Below are 17,538 nucleotides of genomic sequence, written 5' to 3'. Positions count from 1 at the left end.
GAAATTCTGTTTTCTGGGGATCAGGGTGAAATGAATGCTAGGGTGTCTGTGTGATTCTATGTTGTTGATTTGTAATTAATCAATAGGATTGTAATTGTCTTCTGTTGAATAAGCTACTAATTGGTGTGTGTGTGTGTGTGTGTGTGTGTGCTCATTTGCTAAATCGGTGACAACATTTATTTCAGTATACAGTGATATAGTATATATATATACTGTGTGTGTGTATATATACTGCGATCCAATGCGATCGTTTTTTTTAATACAACTGTCTATCGAAATGTAGTTTTTCTTTATAATTATGGTTATTCACATTTTTCCAGTTATAACGTATGATGGGTGATTACAAAATGTACATTAATAATAATAATAATAATAATAATAATAATAATAATATTATAGTTCACATGAATATTTTAACAGTAATCTGGCACATTACAGAATGAGAAAGTGAAAGTGTCTAATTTTCTGCCCAAGGCATCATTGTAACCGAATGCATTGTGGGACACTGGAGGACGGCGGCTGTGCGGCTCAGCGTGAGCCGTCGATTCGTTTTCAGACATTCGCTTTATTTTGTATTTATTTTATTGTATTTATTTTAAATCTATTTTTTAAAGCCGAGATGGCCAAACCCAGGCTTGTGGTTTTTGATTTGGGTATGGCGAATTGTTCTCTGTTATTGAGTATTTATTATGCGTTTCTGCTGAAGGAAGATTCGTCTCAATGTAGTTTTGTGTTTGTCGTTTGAGTTGCAGGAGCACACAAGAGAGTTTACTGAATTTACCAACAAAATCAGCGAATTAATCTTGTTTTGTTTTGTTTGTTTTAAACGTTTACTCTGGGTGACTTTTTAAATTATATATTTGTATTACTTTAACAGAAACATTAAAATATATAATACAACAAACGAGTAATATATGTGAACATATATTGACCCAAGTAACAAACAATGAAACACACACTCTCACACACACTGACACACACACTTGCCACACGTGATACTGTGTGGTGTGTGACTTTGTGGTGTTACACTGTGTGACTTGTGAGTACTTTGTGGGACTGTGTGTGTTGTGTGTGGTGTGACGTTGGTGACTTGTACAAACTGTGTGGACACACACACACACACACACTGAAACACTGACACACACTAACACACACACACACACACTGACACACTGAAACACACACACACTGAAACACACTAACACACACACACACACACACACTGACACACACACACACACACACTGACACACACACACACACACACTGACACACTGACACACACACACACACACACACACTGAAACACTGACACACACACACACACACACACACACACACTGACACACACTAACACACACACACTAACACACACACACAAACACACACACACACTGAAACACTGACACACACTAACACACACACACACACACTAACACACACACACACACACACACACACACACACACACACACACACACACACACACACACACACACACACACACACACACACACACACACACACACACACACACACACACACACTGACACACTGACACACACACACACACACACACTGACACACACACACACACACACACAGAAAACGCTGACACACACTTTTTCACATTTGTGACTGTGTTGTGATTGTGTGGTGGTTGAACACACACACACTTGTGTGTTGTGTGGTGTGTGTGTAACTTTTGTCACTGTGAAACACACACACACACACACACACACACACACACACACACAAACACTGACACACACTAACACACACACTGAACACTTGTGAAACACTGACACACATTAACAACACACACACTTTGTGACTGACTGTGTGTGATTGTGTGTGTGTGACCATGTCACTGTACTTGTGTGACTTGACACACAACACAAAAACACACACACACACACACACACACTGAAACACTGACACACACTAACACACACACACAGGTATTTCTAGAGACATATAAAAAGTCAAATCAACAAATCTGCGTTTCCGTGTGTTCTTTTAGGGTTTTGTTTTTATTTGAAGCACCTTTATTGAGACCGTGTGTCCACCTCTGTCTCTTTTTGAAACAGTAATATATATTATTCTTGTGTGTCTATTTATATACACACACACAACCTCTGGTTGATTTTTGGTTCTTCGAGTTTGAATGAAGTTCTGGTCATTTTATTTATTTCTTTATTTTTCAGATTACACACTGTGGCCGTTTTGGGTCGACACCCACGTGGACCCTCCCTTTCACAAAGACAGGTACGTCTCTGAGGTACTCCTAAAATAAATATATATATAAACCTGTACTGCTACAATATAATCTTATATTAATGATTCGTTATCTCATTAAACACTCTCTCCTCTCCCCTCTCCCTCTCTCTCCCCCTCTCCCTCTCTCCTCCCTCTCCCTCCACCCCCCTCTCCCTCTCTCTCTCCCCTCTCTCCCCCCCTCTCTCTCCCTCTCCTCTCTCTCTCTCTCCTCTCTCCTCTCCCCCCCCTCCCCTCTCCTCTCTCCTCTCCCTTCTCTCTCCCCTCTCCCCCTTCTCTCTCCTCTCCCCTCTCTCTCCCCTCTCCCCCTTCTCTCCTCTCCCCTCTCTCCCTCCTCCCCCTCCCCCTCTCTCTCCTCTCCCTTCTCTCTCCTCCTCCCCCTTCTCTCTCCTCCCCTCTCCTCTATCCTCTCCCTTCTCCTCTCCCCTCTCCCCCTCCTCCTCTCCCCCCTCTCTCTCTCGATCCCTCCTCTCCTCTCTCTCTCCCTTCTCGCTCCTCCAGAGGTCCCCCTTGAAGAGCAGGCAGAGGAGAAGGATAGAAAGAAGGAGGGAAGGTCCCCCTTCTCTCTCCTTCTCTCTCCTCCCCTCTCCTCTATCCTCTCCCTTCTCTCTCCCCTCTCCCCCTTCTCTCTCTCTCCTCTCCCTTCTCTCTCTCTCGCTTTCCCTCTCTCTCTCTCTCCTTTCTCTCTCCCCTCTCCTCTCTCCCCTCCCCTAGAGAGAGTAAGGTGATTGATTCCCGGGGTCGCCCCATTCGTTTGTACCCCGAAACCGCTGAAGTGCTGCGGTCGCTGCACGCGGACAGGGTTTCCATCGCTGCTGCCTCGCGGTGAGTCGTCGTTTTCCCTCCAGTTTCTCAGCATTGCGAGAGTCACGAGCCGACCTGTATTCCTCTCAGCAGAATCGCTTATCGTGATAAAAACTGTTTTTTTTTTTTCAGAACTGGTGAAATCAAAGGAGCCAATCAGCTGCTAGCTCTTTTTAACCTCGACCAATACCTGTCTCACAAAGAAATATACCCCGGGTCAAAGGTCACACACTTTAAAAGGTAACATTATCGCTGGGCCCTCCCTTTACAGGAGCGCTGACCATCTTTAAAATCCATTCTCTCACCTCTTATTAGCTTTATTAACATGATCACTGACCCCTCCCTTTAAAGGAGCGCTGACCATCTTTAAAACCCATTCTCTCACCTCTTATTAGCTTTATTAACATGATCACTGGCCCCTCCCTTTAAAGGAGCGCTGACCATCTTTAAAATCCATTCTCTCACCTCTTATTAGCTTTATTAACATGATCACTGGCCCCTCCCTTTAAAGGAGCGCTGACCATCTTTAAAATCCATTCTCTCACCTCTTATTAGCTTTATTAACATGATCACTGACCCCTCCCTTTAAAGGAGCGCTGACCATCTTTAAAACCCATTCTCTCACCTCTTATTAGCTTTATTAACAGGATCACTGGCCCCTCCCTTTAAAGGAGCGCTGACCATCTTTAAAATCCATTCTCTCACCTCTTATTAGCTTTATTAACAATATCACTGGCCCCTCCCTTTAAAGGAGCGCTGACCATCTTTAAAATCCATTCTCTCACCTCTTATTGACACTGCTATGGCAGGTGAATCAATCCCATGGTGCCCTGCAGCCTTACTGACAGACAGATAATGGTTCTGTATTACACTGAGTGGCAATGGTAGCACAAGTATAGGGCAGCTGCAATGGGGCGAGGCTGGTAGAATGGGACCACAGTGTGTCAACTATACCCTCAATGATCTTCAATGGCAATGCAGACAGACAGAGGCACTGCAATAATGGTTCTGTATTACACTGAGGAGCAATGGCAGCACAAGTATAGGGCAGCTGCAATGGGGCGAGGCTGGCAGAATGGGACCACAGTGTGCTATCTTCGCTATGCCACCCAGCATTTATGAAATGTTTGTAAAGTTCCTGTCCAGTCTGTTTATAGGTGTTTTGTCTATTCTGGCCTCCAATGGAGTGAGTCTGAAACTGGTGGAAGACGGACTGAAAAAATTCAGCCTTCAAGAACAAAACTGAAACATTTTACTGTTCTGCACCGTCACCTTGCCCTGTTAAATTTACAATAAACTGTCAGCCCTTTCTTCTTGGTGTCTTCGTTCTTGTTATCTAGTGGGGTGGGCAGAGCCTCGCTGTGCCCAGGGCAATGCTGGCAGGACCGCACTGTATAACACTGATATAAAACCCTGGACAGAACTACTGCAGCTACCCAACACAGCGGCGTCTATAGAAAGCTGTAATCTAGTGCGCTGGTTTTGCCTGCTGTGTGCTGGGCAGAGCCTGGCTGTGCTGTGCTGTACACAGGGCAATGCTGGCAGGACTGTGTATCACTGATATACAACTGTGGACAGTTTGACAATACAACCAATAGAGGGGGATAAAAGTCTGTGTGTGTGGGGGGGGGGAAGGGGAGGGGACGGGGGACAGAGATATTGGAAGAGTCTGTTTCTTCTGCTCCTGTCTGTTGCAGAAAGCCTTTCTCATGGAAACGTACCAAACTTACTGAAGTTCTTCATTTCTTAGTATTTCCAAAACCCCCGCTTGCGTGTTTGAAACACCGCACGAAACTGGCAGAGTGAAAAAGAAAAACAGCACTAGAAGCTAGTCTCCTCTCTGGTGTTATTCACTTTATTATTTTTAAAAGGTAGCACATGTTCAATCTAGACACTGGAGTTTTGGCACCGCAGATATTGTACAGGGGGGTGGGGGAGAGATTCCGGGCTGGTGCATTGTGGGATTGTGGAGGACAGGCTCATCTCCTTTCCCCTCCTCCTCCTCTCAAAGCCAGGACCAAATGCAAAACAGACCCTCCCTGAATTTTGTAATCTGCAGCCGTCTTTTCATCATTCCTGAAAGAGAGGAAGACACTCTGTAGCGCCAACGAAGGGTTAAGAAACGCTGCGGTTCCCAGGAATTGAGAAAGTCCGATCGACCGGCCGTAGAAGAGATCTACAGCTCGGGCCAAAAGATTCGCATCCCCCCCTCTATACAGAATGAACTCCCTCAGCTTCATAGAGTCCAGTGAAAGCTGCTGAATAATGTTCCCTTGTTAACATATTGAATTGCACCCCCTCTATATAGAATGAACTCCCTCAGCTTCATAGAGTCCAGTGAAAGCTGCTGAATAATGTTCCCTTGTTAACATATTGAATTGCACCCCCTCTATATAGAATGAACTCCCTCAGCTTCATAGAGTCCAGTGAAAGCTGCTGAATAATGTTCCCTTGTTAACATATTGAATTGCACCCCCTCTATATAGAATGAACTCCCTCAGCTTCATAGAGTCCAGTGAAAGCTGCTGAATAATGTTCCCTTGTTAACATATTGAATTGCACCCCCTCTATATAGAATGAACTCCCTCAGCTTCATAGAGTCCAGTGAAAGCTGCTGAATAATGTTCCCTTGTTAACATATTGAATTGCACCCCCTCTATATAGAATGAATCGACGACCTTACAATTTTGTACAAAGTTATTTCTGGATGACCTTTATTATTCTTTACTTTAAAAAGTATCTTAATTATTCAGGGAGTCTCACCCCAAAATCAAGTTGTCGACATTCTCAGAGCGACAGTCGCGCGAGCTCCCAGAGATTGTCTCACACAGTTCTGGTTTCGACAGAAGTTTTGTAATTTTCCTAGATGTTTCTACAAATGTCTCAAGAGAAACATCTTTAAACAGGAGCTCTACAGAGATGAGACAAGAGAGTCAAGACCCCCCCCCCCCCCCCCCCCCCATACCCCCCCCCCCACCCCCCCCAGACCCCCCCCCCCCCCCCCCCCAATACGATAATATCTGATCCCTAACTATCCTGATTAAATGATATAATGTGTTTCTCAGTGTCAGCCGAATCTCCCTCTAATCACGTGCAGACTGTGTTTCATTCTCTTGCCCAGTTTGCATGACAGACCCTCCCCACCGAGGGAGATGCCCAACACTTAGAAACACATTACAAGAGATAGAGACACACCACAGATTAGCTGACATAACACTGAGCTACAGGGTGAGGGGAGAGACTGTCACACAAAGACGAGAGAACGAAACACACGTTTAACAAGAAACAGACAATACTTCAGGGATGGGAATGAGACTCCCGCTGCACAGCAGTGTGATCCAGTCCTGCTTTCACTAGGAGTTTAATAATCAGACTCCCGCTGCACAGCAGTGTGATCCAGTCCTGCTTTCACTAGGAGTTTAATAATCAGACTCCCGCTGCACAGCAGTGTGATCCAGTCCTGCTTTCACTAGGAGTTTAATAATCAATCAGACACACCTGATCTTGTTAGCTAGACACACTGGGGGCTGATAGTAAAACCTGGACTGGATCACACTGCTGTGCAACAGGAGTCTGATTCCCAGCCCTGCTTTCTTAAAGGAGACTCACATCTGCTTCCCACTGTAGATGAGTCTCTGTTGCTGTGGGGGGATCCCCTCCTTCTCCTCCACTCTCTCCTTTATTCTCTCCACCTGAAACAAACAAACACTTTAAAACCCATTCCCTCACCTCTTATTAGCTTTATTAACATGATCACTGGCCCCTCCCTTTAAAGGAGCGCTGATCATCTTTAAAATCCATTCTCTCACCTCTTATTAGCTTTATTAACAGGATCACTGACCCCTCCCTTTACAGGAGCGCTGACCATCTTTAAAATCCATTCTCTCACCTCTTATTAGCTTTATTAACCCCTCTCTTTAAAGACCAGCACATTTACTGGCCAGTCTCTCGCCTCTTACCTTATCTGTGGGTTCGATGTCAATTTCAATCTCCTTTCCAGTCAAGGTCTGTAAAAAATAAATAAATAAATAAACAAACAACAATAATCTACAACTGTCCAAGTCACTGTCCGAGAGAAATAATTTAGTGATTAATTTATATTGTAGAGTTTTTAAAACGTGTTTAAATTTTTTTTGAGCGGGAGAGTCTCTCTCTAATAGAAACGTTCAGGTCCAAATCTCTCGACAGATCCTATATAGGACTCTATAGGACCAGAAAGGGTTTAAAGAAACCCTATAGGATATTCTATAGGATTTGACCCATTTACTATAGGATTTTCTATAAGGTTATTCCCGTCAGGAATTCCTTTTTTTTTTTTAAAAAAAAGGAATAAACCAAACAATAATTATTACAAATCACAAGCTTTTTAAAAAAATGAGATCTCTTTTCAACAATTTTACACTAATATTATTTTGTATAATTATTATTAATAATTATAATATAATAATTAATATGTACCAATAGATCTAGACCCCACACGTAGTGCAGTCAAGCTCATTCGTTACGAAATGCATATGTATATTATATATTATATATATCGATATATATATATATATAATATATATATATATATTTCTATTCGAATATATATATAAACCTCCCATTTTTATCGCTGATTTGGAGAGTAAATCAATTGCTACGTCTTTGTTTGTCAATCTCAGAAAATGACGATGCAGAAATAAACATTTAGGGTCTTTTTAAAGCGTTTCGCCCGCAGATTTGAGTTTCTGACGGCGGGGCTTATTATTATTATTATTATTATATTATTATTATTATTATTATTATTATTATTAATATTAAATTTATTTCTCTTAAACTTACCTTCACTTTAATCAGCATTTTCAGTCTCTCACTGAATCGAGCTGCCAAACCGTGTTCTTTTAAACCTCAAATCTGTTTTTAAGGATTTTTTATTTATTTTATTTTTATTTTTTTTTTTTTTATTTTTCGTTTAACAGCAAATTTAAGATCGGTTTCCTGCGCGGTGCAACAGAACTGATCTTCCCCCCTCCTCCTCCTCCCGGCGTGTCGGATACAAAGGTTCCGAGGCGTCCTTTTTTAAAAAAAAAAAAAAAAGACTTCATTTCATTAAGTCCAGGTGTCGCTCTCTAAAGGAGAGGGACAAGTGTGGACGCGAACGCGTAATGAAAAAGACTTCATTTCCCAGCGTGCCCCTCTCCCTTTCACAGCTGCGCTTGCGCATTCATGAGACAAAGACTTCATTTCCCAGCGTGCCCCTCTCCCTTTCACAGCTGCGCTTGTGCATTAACAAAAAAAAGACTTCATTTCCCAGCGTGCCCCTCTCCCTTTCACAGCTGCGCTTGCGCATTCAAGAGACAAAGACTTCATTTCCCAGCGTGCCCCTCTCCCTTTCACAGCTGCGCTTGCGCATTCATGAGACAAAGACTTCATTTCCCAGCGTGCCCCTCTCCCTTTCACAGCTGCGCTTGCGCATTCATGAGACAAAGACTTCATTTCCCAGCGTGCCCCTCTCCCTTTCACAGCTGCGCTTGCGCATTCATGAGACAAAGACTTCATTTCCCAGCGTGCCCCTCTCCCTTTCACAGCTGCGCTTGCGCATTCATGAGACAAAGACTTCATTTCCCAGCGTGCCCCTCTCCCTTTCACAGCTGCGCTTGCACATTCAAGAGACAAAGACTTCATTTCCCAGCGTGCCCCTCTCCCTTTCACAGCTGCGCTTGCGCATTCATGAGACAAAGACTTCATTTCCCAGCGTGCCCCTCTCCTTTTCTCTGTGCCGGTTCGGCTCGGTTCGTTTCTAAGGTGTTTTTTTTAATTAGCGACGCGCTTTTGGACGCGCAACACAATAAGATCCGGACCAATAAAACTGTGCCGGCGCTTTCTAACTGACATCTTATCCGCTATTCTTTAAATAAATAAATACTGACAGTATTTTCAGGTGTGTTGCGTCTTTTCTAGGCGTGTGGGTGCGACACGGACACGCGTGTTTGCAAACGCTCTGATTATTTTAATTGTGTTTGTGGGCAGACGTTAATTTCGGTCGACAACCCCCCCTCAAAATAAAAAATAAAAAATAAAAAAAACCCGGCGACCCTTTCCCTACTTACCCTTCACCGACACAGTCCCGTTATAAAGGGCAAAGTCTCTCTTTAAAAAACAAAGCAAAGCGAATCCCGCCTCTCTGCTTTTGCCCTGCTTTGAAGAACTCGCTCCGAGCTGAAGCCGGCGAAACTGCAGCCCTGCTTCCGTTGTAAAAAACAAATAAATAAATACATAAATATCCCTAAATCAACCGCACTGAACGAAGAGGTCGACACGGTTTGTGAATAATATTGTTATTATTAATAGAAATAATACAAACAATGATTATAAATGTGTAAGTCACCGGGTACGTTCAATTTCAGACCGACCTTTTAAACCGCGGCACGGCAAAAACAATTTTTTAAAAAGTTCAGTTAATAATGATTTGGTTTTTTGCCGTTTCTCAACGAAGGGATATAATCGAGTTATTTGACTATTACAGCTTGTCGTTCATCACAAATAAGTACACTCGAGAACGGTTTAATTGCAAATAATAATAATAATAATAATAATAATAATAATAATAATAATAATAATACTTCGGAGCTGATGAGAAATTCAAACGAAAACTAAGTGAAACAAAACGCTCGCAAACTGAGAACAGACCAAACTACTTCGTGGAAGAGAGGTGAGGTTACACGAAGACAAATTAAAGGTTTTATTGTTTATTGTATATCTACATTGGGGGGGGGGGCTGCCCTGCTTTTAAAATAATTCATTATAATTATCCATTGACATGAATGAGACAGAGAATGTGGCAACACACTGTACTGAGCCGTCACTGGAAGGTCAGTCGCGACACAATGTCGGCGACACTGCGATAACTTCGAGGCGTTTGCGACGCAGTATCGCGATTACTCTCTATCTCTCTCTCTCTATCTCCACACAGCGCGATGGTCCCGAGCAGAGCTGCACTTCTCAGGCACTTCACCAGGGGGCGCTGGAGCTCTCAGCTGTGTCCTGCGCAGAGGACCATGTCGTCGAACCCGGGACCGAGCGGGAGGCTGCAGGGAAAGGTGGCGCTGGTGACCGCTTCGACCGAGGGGTGAGAGGAACATCAATCATCAATACATCAATCAGGATGGATTTCCCTGCCGTGCAATCTTGGAATTTCATTTCTTTATTTTTTAATTCAAATTTATTTATTTTTTGGGGGGGTTGTTTCCCCTCAGGATCGGTTTCGCGGCCGCACGGGGCCTCGCCCAGCAGGGGGCGCTAGTTGTGCTGAGCAGCAGGCGGAAGGATAACGTGGAGCGCGCCGTGGCCGAGCTCCGGAGCCAGAACCTCAACGTGGCCGGAACTACTTGCCATGTGGGGAAGAGGGAAGACAGAGAGAGGCTGGTCGCCACGGTAACAAGAATAGGGGGGCCGTGCCTAACACTGCCATTCAGACCCCCTAAAACACAGGGGAGGGGGCACAGTGTGATAAAGCACAGAGAGGTCTGGTGAAGCGTAGGGAAGCATTGTAAAGCACAGAGAGGTCTGGTAAAGCATAGGGAAGCATTGTAAAGCACAGAGAGGTCTGGTAAAGCACAGGGAAGCATTGTAAAGCACAGAGAGGTCTGGTGAAGCGTAGGGAAGCATTGTAAAGCACAGAGAGGTCTGGTAAAGCATAGGGAAGCATTGTAAAGCACAGAGAGGTCTGGTAAAGCATAGGGAAGCATTGTAAAGCACAGAGAGGTCTGGTAAAGCATAGGGAAGCATTGTAAAGCACAGAGAGGTCTGGTAAAGCATAGGGAAGCATTGTAAAGCACAGAGAGGTCTGGTAAAGCACAGGGAAGCATTGTAAAGCACAGAGAGGTCTGGTAAAGCATAGGGAAGCATTGTAAAGCACAGAGAGGTCTGGTAAAGCATAGGGAAGCATTGTAAAGCACAGAGAGGTCTGGTAAAGCATAGGGAAGCATTGTAAAGCACAGAGAGGTCTGGTAAAGCATATTAAAAGCATTTTCTCTCGCTGGTTTGCTTCCAGACAGTCCGGGATCACGGAGGGATCGATATCCTCGTCTCCAATGCAGCCGTCAATCCGTTCTTCGGGAATATTATGGATTCCACCGAGGAGGTGTGGGACAAGCATAGGAAAGCATTGGTTAAGGGGGGGGAGGGGGGGGGCATAGGGGGGGGGGGGGAGATCAGAGCGTCTGTGGTAAAGCACAGGGGAGCATTTGATTTGTGTTTAGATTTTGGACGTGAATGTCAAAGCCACGCATTCTACTGGCCAAGCTCGTCGTCCCACAGCATGGAGGGAAGGGGGTAAGCATCAGTATAGGAACTCACCCAGCTTCATAGAGAAGCATTGAAAGCACAATAATGTTCCCTTGTTAGCATATTGAATTGCACCCCCTCTATATAGAATGAACTCACTCAGCTTCATAGAGTCCAGTGAAAGCTGCTGAATAATGTTCCCTTGTTATCATATTGAATTGCACCCCCTCTATATAGAATGAACTCCCTCAGCTTCATAGAGTCCAGTGAAAGCTGCTGAATAATGTTCCCTTGTTAACATATTGAATTGCACCCCCTCTAGGGAAGCATTGAAAGCCCTCAGCTTCTGGTAAAGTCCAGTGAAAGCTGCTAAATACAGAGAGGTCTTGTAAACTGAAGCATTGTAAAGCTTAGATAGGTGTGGTAAAGCAGTTCAGTGAAAGCTGCTGAATAATGGTCCCTTGTTAACATATTGCATTGCACCCCCACTATATAGAATGAACTAAAGCTCAGGCTTCATAGAGTCCAGTGAGAGCTGCTGGTAAAGTTCCCTTGTTAACATATTGAATTGCACCCCCTCTATATAGAATGATACTCCCTCAGCTTCATAGAGTCCAGTGAGAGCTGCTTAATAATGTTCCCTTGTTAACATATTTAATTTCACCCCCTCTATATAGAATGAAGCTCATTGAGTTCTTGTTTTCCTAGGGAAGCATGGTTCAATCGTTATCATCTCTTCCATCGCTGGATATCAGCCCTTTCAGGTGAGCTGCTCTGAGTAGTGGTGTTTGTAAAGATTTGTATTCGCTGATCAATCTTGTGCCGCTGTAAAGCACAGTTTACTTTCAATAACGCTGATGAAGGCATTGTAAAGCACAGAGAGGTGTGGTAAAGCTGCTCTGCATTGTAAAGCACAGAGTTTCTGTTTCAGCATAACGCTGATGAAGGCACTAGAGCTGGTAAAGCGCTGGTCTGCTTGTAAAGCACAGAGAGGTTGGTAAAGCAATGTAAATCATGATTGTAAAGCACAGAGAGGTCTGTTAAAGCTAGGGAAGCATTGTAAAGCACAGAGAGTTTCTGGTAAAGCATTGGGAAGCATTGTCCAAGCACAGAGAGTCTGGTAAAGCAGTAGGGAAGCATTGTAAAGCACAGAGAGGCTTTGGTAAAGCATACTGGCTCATATGAATATCCGCGTGAATTGTGTGGCCCCGGGACTAATCAAAACCAAATTCAGCTCTGCGGTGTCCTGTACGTGCGCCGTCAGAGGGAATTCTGGTCTCTGGTGTTGTATGTGATTCCACACGTGAGGTGTGTGCTCCACAGCCGACAAGGTGTTTGTCTGTGTTGTGTGTTCTGTCTGTGTGTGGGGGGGGGGGGGGGGGTCTGTCTGTCTGTCTGTCTTTGTGTGTGTCTGTGTGTGTTTCTCTTTGCTTGTCTGTCGAGTCCGGCTGTATGTCTATTTGTCGTTTGTGTCTGTCTGTCTGTTTGTACAATATCTATATGGATGTCTGTCTGTCTGTACAGTATCTGTATTGATCTCTGTCTGTCTACAGTATCTGTCTGTCTATACAGTATATTGATGTCTGTCTGTTAACAGTATCTGAATTACCCCCTCTATATAGAATGAACTCCCTCAGCTGTGGCATAGAGTCCAGTGAAAGCTGCTGAATAATGTTCCCTTGTTAACATATTGAAGGGCACCCCCTCTATATAGAATGAACTCCCTCAGCTTCATAGAGTCCAGTGAAAGCTGCTGAATAATGTTCCTGTTCACATATTGAATTGCACCCCCTCTATATAGAATGAACTCCCTCAGCTTCATAGAGTCCAGTGAAAGCTGCTGAATAATGTTCCCTTGTTAACATATTGAATTGCACCCCCTCTATATAGAATGAACTCCCTCAGCTTCATAGAGTCCAGTGAAAGCTGCTGAATAATGTTCCCTTGTTAACATATTGAATTGCACCCCCTCTATATAGAATGAACTCATTGGTTTTGTTTTCCTAGGGGTGGTTCAATCGTTATCATCTCTTCCATCGCTGGATATCAGCCCTTTCAGGTGAGCTGCTCTGAGTGTGGTGTTTGTTTGATTTGTATTCGCTGATCAATCTTGTGCCGCTGGTTTGAAGTTTAGCTTTCAATAACGCTGATGAAGGCACTAGAGCCCAAAAGCTGCTCTGCTGGACTCAGTTTAGTTTCAATAACGCTGATGAAGGCACTAGAGCCCAAACTAGCGCTGCTCTGCTTGACTCAGTTTCTGACTGTACTTTGTGTCTCTTGTCCAGGCTCTGGGCCCCTATAGTGTCAGTAAGACTGCCCTTTTAGGATTGACAAAGGCTTTGGCCCCAGAACTGGCTCATATGAATATCCGCGTGAATTGTGTGGCCCCGGGACTAATCAAAACCAAATTCATCTGCGGTGAGTCTGTCTTTCTGTCTCTGTGTGTGTGTGTGTCTCATTATCTTCACTGTGCTTTGAGAAGGGTGTGCTGGTTCATTATCTTCTCTGTGCTTTGAGAAGGGGGCTGGTTCATTATCTTCTGTCTGTGCTTTGAGAAGGGGGCTGGTTCATTATCTTCACTGTGTTGTCTGTCTGTCTCTGTGCTTTGAGTCTGTTTCATTTTATCTTCTACTGTTCTGTGTTTTTGGGCTGTTATCTTCTCTGTGCTTTGAGAAGGGGGCTGGTTCCTTATCGGGTGCTGGTTGGTTCATTATCTTCACTGTGCTTTGAGAAGGGGGCTGGTTCATTATCTTCTCTGTGCTTTGAGAAGGGGGCTGGTTTCATTATCTTCTCTGTGCTTTGAGAAGGGGGCTGGTTCATTATCTTCACTGTGCTTTGAGAAGGGGGCTGGTTCATTATCTTCTCTGTGCTTTGAGAAGGGGGCTGGTTCATTATCTTCTCTGTGCTTTGAGAAGGGGGCTGGTTCATTATCTTCACTGTGCTTTGAGAAGGGGGCTGGTTCATTATCTTCACTGTGCTTTGAGAAGGGGGCTGGTTCATTATCTTCTCTGTGCTTTGAGAAGGGGGCTGGTTCATTATCTTCTCTGTGCTTTGAGAAGGGGGCTGGTTCATTATCTTCTCTGTGCTTTGAGAAGGGGGCTGGTTCATTATCTTCTCTGTGCTTTGAGAAGGGGGCTGGTTCATTATCTTCACTGTGCTTTGAGAAGGGGGCTGGTTCATTATCTTCACTGTGCTTTGAGAAGGGGGCTGGTTCATTATCTTCTCTGTGCTTTGAGAAGGGGGCTGGTTCATTATCTTCACTGTGCTTTGAGAAGGGGGCTGGTTCATTATCTTCACTGTGCTTTGAGAAGGGGGCTGGTTCATTATCTTCTCTGTGCTTTGAGAAGGGGGCTGGTTCATTATCTTCTCTGTGCTTTGAGAAGGGGGCTGGTTCATTATCTTCTCTGTGCTTTGAGAAGGGGGCTGGTTCATTATCTTCACTGTGCTTTGAGAAGGGGGCTGGTTCATTATCTTCTCTGTGCTTTGAGAAGGGGGCTGGTTCATTATCTTCTCTGTGCTTTGAGAAGGGGGCTGGTTCATTATCTTCTCTGTGCTTTGAGAAGGGGGCTGGTTCATTATCTTCTCTGTGCTTTGAGAAGGGGGCTGGTTCATTATCTTCTCTGTGCTTTGAGAAGGGGGCTGGTTCATTATCTTCACTGTGCTTTGAGAAGGGGGCTGGTTCATTATCTTCACTGTGCTTTGAGAAGGGGGCTGGTTCATTATCTTCACTGTGCTTTGAGAAGGGGGCTGGTTCATTATCTTCTCTGTGCTTTGAGAAGGGGGCTGGTTCATTATCTTCACTGTGCTTTGAGAAGGGGGCTGGTTCATTATCTTCACTGTGCTTTGAGAAGGGGGCTGGTTCATTATCTTCACTGTGCTTTGAGAAGGGGGCTGGTTCATTATCTTCACTGTGCTTTGAGAGGGGGCTGGTTCATTATCTTCTCTGTGCTTTGAGAAGGGGGCTGGTTCATTATCTTCACTGTGCTTTGAGAAGGGGGCTGGTTCATTATCTTCACTGTGCTTTGAGAAGGGGGCTGGTTCATTATCTTCACTGTGCTTTGAGAAGGGGGCTGGTTCATTATCTTCTCTGTGCTTTGAGAAGGGGGCTGGTTCATTATCTTCTCTGTGCTTTGAGAAGGGGGCTGGTTCATTATCTTCTCTGTGCTTTGAGAAGGGGGCTGGTTCATTATCTTCTCTGTGCTTTGAGAAGGGGGCTGGTTCATTATCTTCACTGTGCTTTGAGAAGGGGGCTGGTTCATTATCTTCACTGTGCTTTGAGAAGGGGGCTGGTTCATTATCTTCACTGTGCTTTGAGAAGGGGGCTGGTTCATTCTCTTCTCTGTGCTTTGAGAAGGGGGCTGGTTCATTCTCTTCTCTGTGCTTTGAGAAGGGGGCTGGTTCATTCTCTTCTCTGTGCTTTGAGAAGGGGGCTGGTTCATTATCTTCACTGTGCTTTGAGAAGGGGGCTGGTTCGTTATCTTCACTGTGCTTTGAGAAGGGGGCTGGTTCATTCTCTTCACTGTGCTTTGAGAAGGGGGCTGGTTCGTTATCTTCACAGATTTTTTCCTTTCCCTAGGATCGGAACTCCGGAAGACATCTCGGGAACCGTATCTTTCCTGTGTTCCGAGGACGCGAGTTACATCACGGGAGAAACCATTGTGGTGGCGGGGGGGATGAACGCCAGACTTTAACCCCCTGCAGGGTTGCTGTGATGGGCATATGTGGCAGTATAGCATACAGACTGTCCCTTCGACTGTATTACTCTTTCAGATCTGTTTAGAATCGACGTGGCTTTGTCATTGAATGCTCTTCATAATAAACAAACACTTACCTGCACACTGGGTTTTATTTCATTGTGTATTATTAAGAGAAAGATTTTTAAGAGACTTGAGTCAAGCAGGCAAGCGTTTTCAGTAACGCTGATGAAGGCACTAGAGCCCCAAACTAGAGCTGCTCTGCTTGACTCAGTTTCAGTAACGCTGATGAGGGGAGAGGGGAGAGGGGAGAGGGGGGGATACTGCTCAGCTCATGCCAAAAGTTTTGCATCACCTAGAATTTTAATACTGAAACAATATATAATCTCGAAAAACTCCAAAGCGAGGGTGTGGAATTCAACATGTTAACAAGGGAACATTATTCAGCAGCTTTCACTGGACTCTATGAAGCTGAGGGAGTTCATTCTATATAGAGGGGGTGCAATTCAATATGTTAACAAGGGAACATTATTCAGCAGCTTTCACTGGACTCTATGAAGCTGAGGGAGTTCATTCTATATAGAGGGGGTGCAATTCAATATGTTAACAAGGGAACATTATTCAGCAGCTTTCACTGGACTCTATGAAGCTGAGGGAGTTCATTCTATATAGAGGGGGTGCAATTCAATATGTTAACAAGGGAACATTATTCAGCAGCTTTCACTGGACTCTATGAAGCTGAGGGAGTTCATTCTATATAGAGGGGGTGCAATTCAATATGTTAACAAGGGAACATTATTCAGCAGCTTTCACTGGACTCTATGAAGCTGAGGGAGTTCATTCTGTATAGAGGGGGGGATGCGAATCTTTTGGCCCGAGCTGTAGATCTCTTCTACGGCCGGACTTTCTCAATTCCTGGGAACCGCAGCGTTTCTTAACCCTTCGTTGGCGCTACAGAGTGTCTTCCTCTCTTTCAGGAATGATGAAGACGGCTGCAGATTACAAAATTCAGGGAGGGTCTGTTTTGCATTTGGTCCTGGTCTTGAGAGGAGGAGGAGGGGAAAGGAGTTGAGCCTGTCTTCCACAATCCCACAATGCACCAGCCCGGAATCTCTCCCCCACCCCCCTGTACAATATCTACGGTGCCAAAACTCCAGTGTCTAGATTGAACATGTGCTACCTTTTAAAAATAATAAAGTGAATAACACCAGAGAGGAGACTAGCTTCTAGTGCTGTTTTTTTTAAATTAATTAATTCATTTTTTTACTCTGCCCCTTTGTACAGTGTTTCAAACACGCAAGCGGGGATTTTGGAAATACTAAGCCCGGCCATTGAAGATCATTGAGGGTATAGTTAGCACGCTGTGGTCCCATTCTACCAGCCTCGCCCCATTGTAGCTGCCCTATACCTGTGCTACCATTGCCCCTCAGTGTAATACAGAACCATTATTGCAGTGCCACTGTCTGTCTGCATTGCCATTGAAGATCATTGAGGGTAT

The 17,538-nt window shown here is 44.5% G+C and overlaps 3 protein-coding genes across 3 annotated transcripts; 2 read left to right on the top strand and 1 right to left on the bottom strand.

The window, feature by feature from the left end:
- Positions 1-426: 426 nt before the first annotated feature.
- Positions 427-3,348, top strand: mdp1 (magnesium dependent phosphatase 1). Its single transcript, XM_041238861.1, has 4 exons — positions 427-653; positions 2,208-2,268; positions 2,992-3,102; positions 3,214-3,348. Exons 1-4 carry the CDS (start codon positions 491-493, stop codon positions 3,323-3,325), a joined length of 447 nt encoding a protein of 148 aa, XP_041094795.1. The 5' UTR covers positions 427-490; the 3' UTR covers positions 3,326-3,348.
- Positions 3,349-4,920: 1,572 nt separating this feature from the next.
- Positions 4,921-8,081, bottom strand: LOC121306864 (NEDD8). The gene is made up of 4 exons (XM_041238841.1): positions 7,903-8,081; positions 7,041-7,088; positions 6,691-6,773; positions 4,921-5,157 (listed from the first exon to the last, which is right to left on the bottom strand). Exons 1-4 carry the CDS (start codon positions 7,918-7,920, stop codon positions 5,061-5,063), a joined length of 246 nt encoding a protein of 81 aa, XP_041094775.1. The 5' UTR covers positions 7,921-8,081; the 3' UTR covers positions 4,921-5,060.
- Positions 8,082-8,790: 709 nt separating this feature from the next.
- Positions 8,791-16,182, top strand: dhrs4 (dehydrogenase/reductase (SDR family) member 4). Its single transcript, XM_041238863.1, is given in 9 exon segments — positions 8,791-9,772; positions 10,034-10,189; positions 10,317-10,494; positions 11,114-11,230; positions 11,322-11,348; positions 11,350-11,394; positions 12,060-12,110; positions 13,632-13,786; positions 15,881-16,182. Coding segments are annotated over 8 exon segments (882 nt in total). The 5' UTR covers positions 8,791-9,772; positions 10,034-10,037; the 3' UTR covers positions 16,038-16,182.
- Positions 16,183-17,538: the final 1,356 nt, after the last annotated feature.

This window comes from Polyodon spathula, chromosome 50, assembly GCF_017654505.1.
Source record: "Polyodon spathula isolate WHYD16114869_AA chromosome 50, ASM1765450v1, whole genome shotgun sequence".
Classification (NCBI taxonomy): Eukaryota; Metazoa; Chordata; class Actinopteri; order Acipenseriformes; family Polyodontidae; genus Polyodon; species Polyodon spathula.
The sequence above is the reverse complement of the archived record's forward strand: the minus strand, read 5'-3'. Positions and strand labels throughout refer to the sequence as shown.

What these genes read in the sequence shown, in the direction of transcription:
- mdp1 (XM_041238861.1), top strand. Translation starts at nt 491, where the DNA reads ATGCATTGTGGGACACTGGAGGACGGCGGCTGTGCGGCTCAGCGTGAG. An exon ending in GCTTGTGGTTTTTGATTTGG is followed by an intron (nt 654 to 2,207) that starts GTATGGCGAATT and finishes TTTATTTTTCAG; the next exon opens with ATTACACACTGTGGCCGTTT. An exon ending in TCCATCGCTGCTGCCTCGCG is followed by an intron (nt 3,103 to 3,213) that starts GTGAGTCGTCGT and finishes TTTTTTTTTCAG; the next exon opens with AACTGGTGAAATCAAAGGAG.
- LOC121306864 (XM_041238841.1), bottom strand. An exon ending in ACATCGAACCCACAGATAAG is followed by an intron (nt 6,774 to 7,040) that starts GTAAGAGGCGAG and finishes TGTTTGTTTCAG; the next exon opens with GTGGAGAGAATAAAGGAGAG. An exon ending in ATCTACAGTGGGAAGCAGAT is followed by an intron (nt 5,158 to 6,690) that starts GTGAGTCTCCTT and finishes CCTCTCTTTCAG; the next exon opens with GAATGATGAAAAGACGGCTG.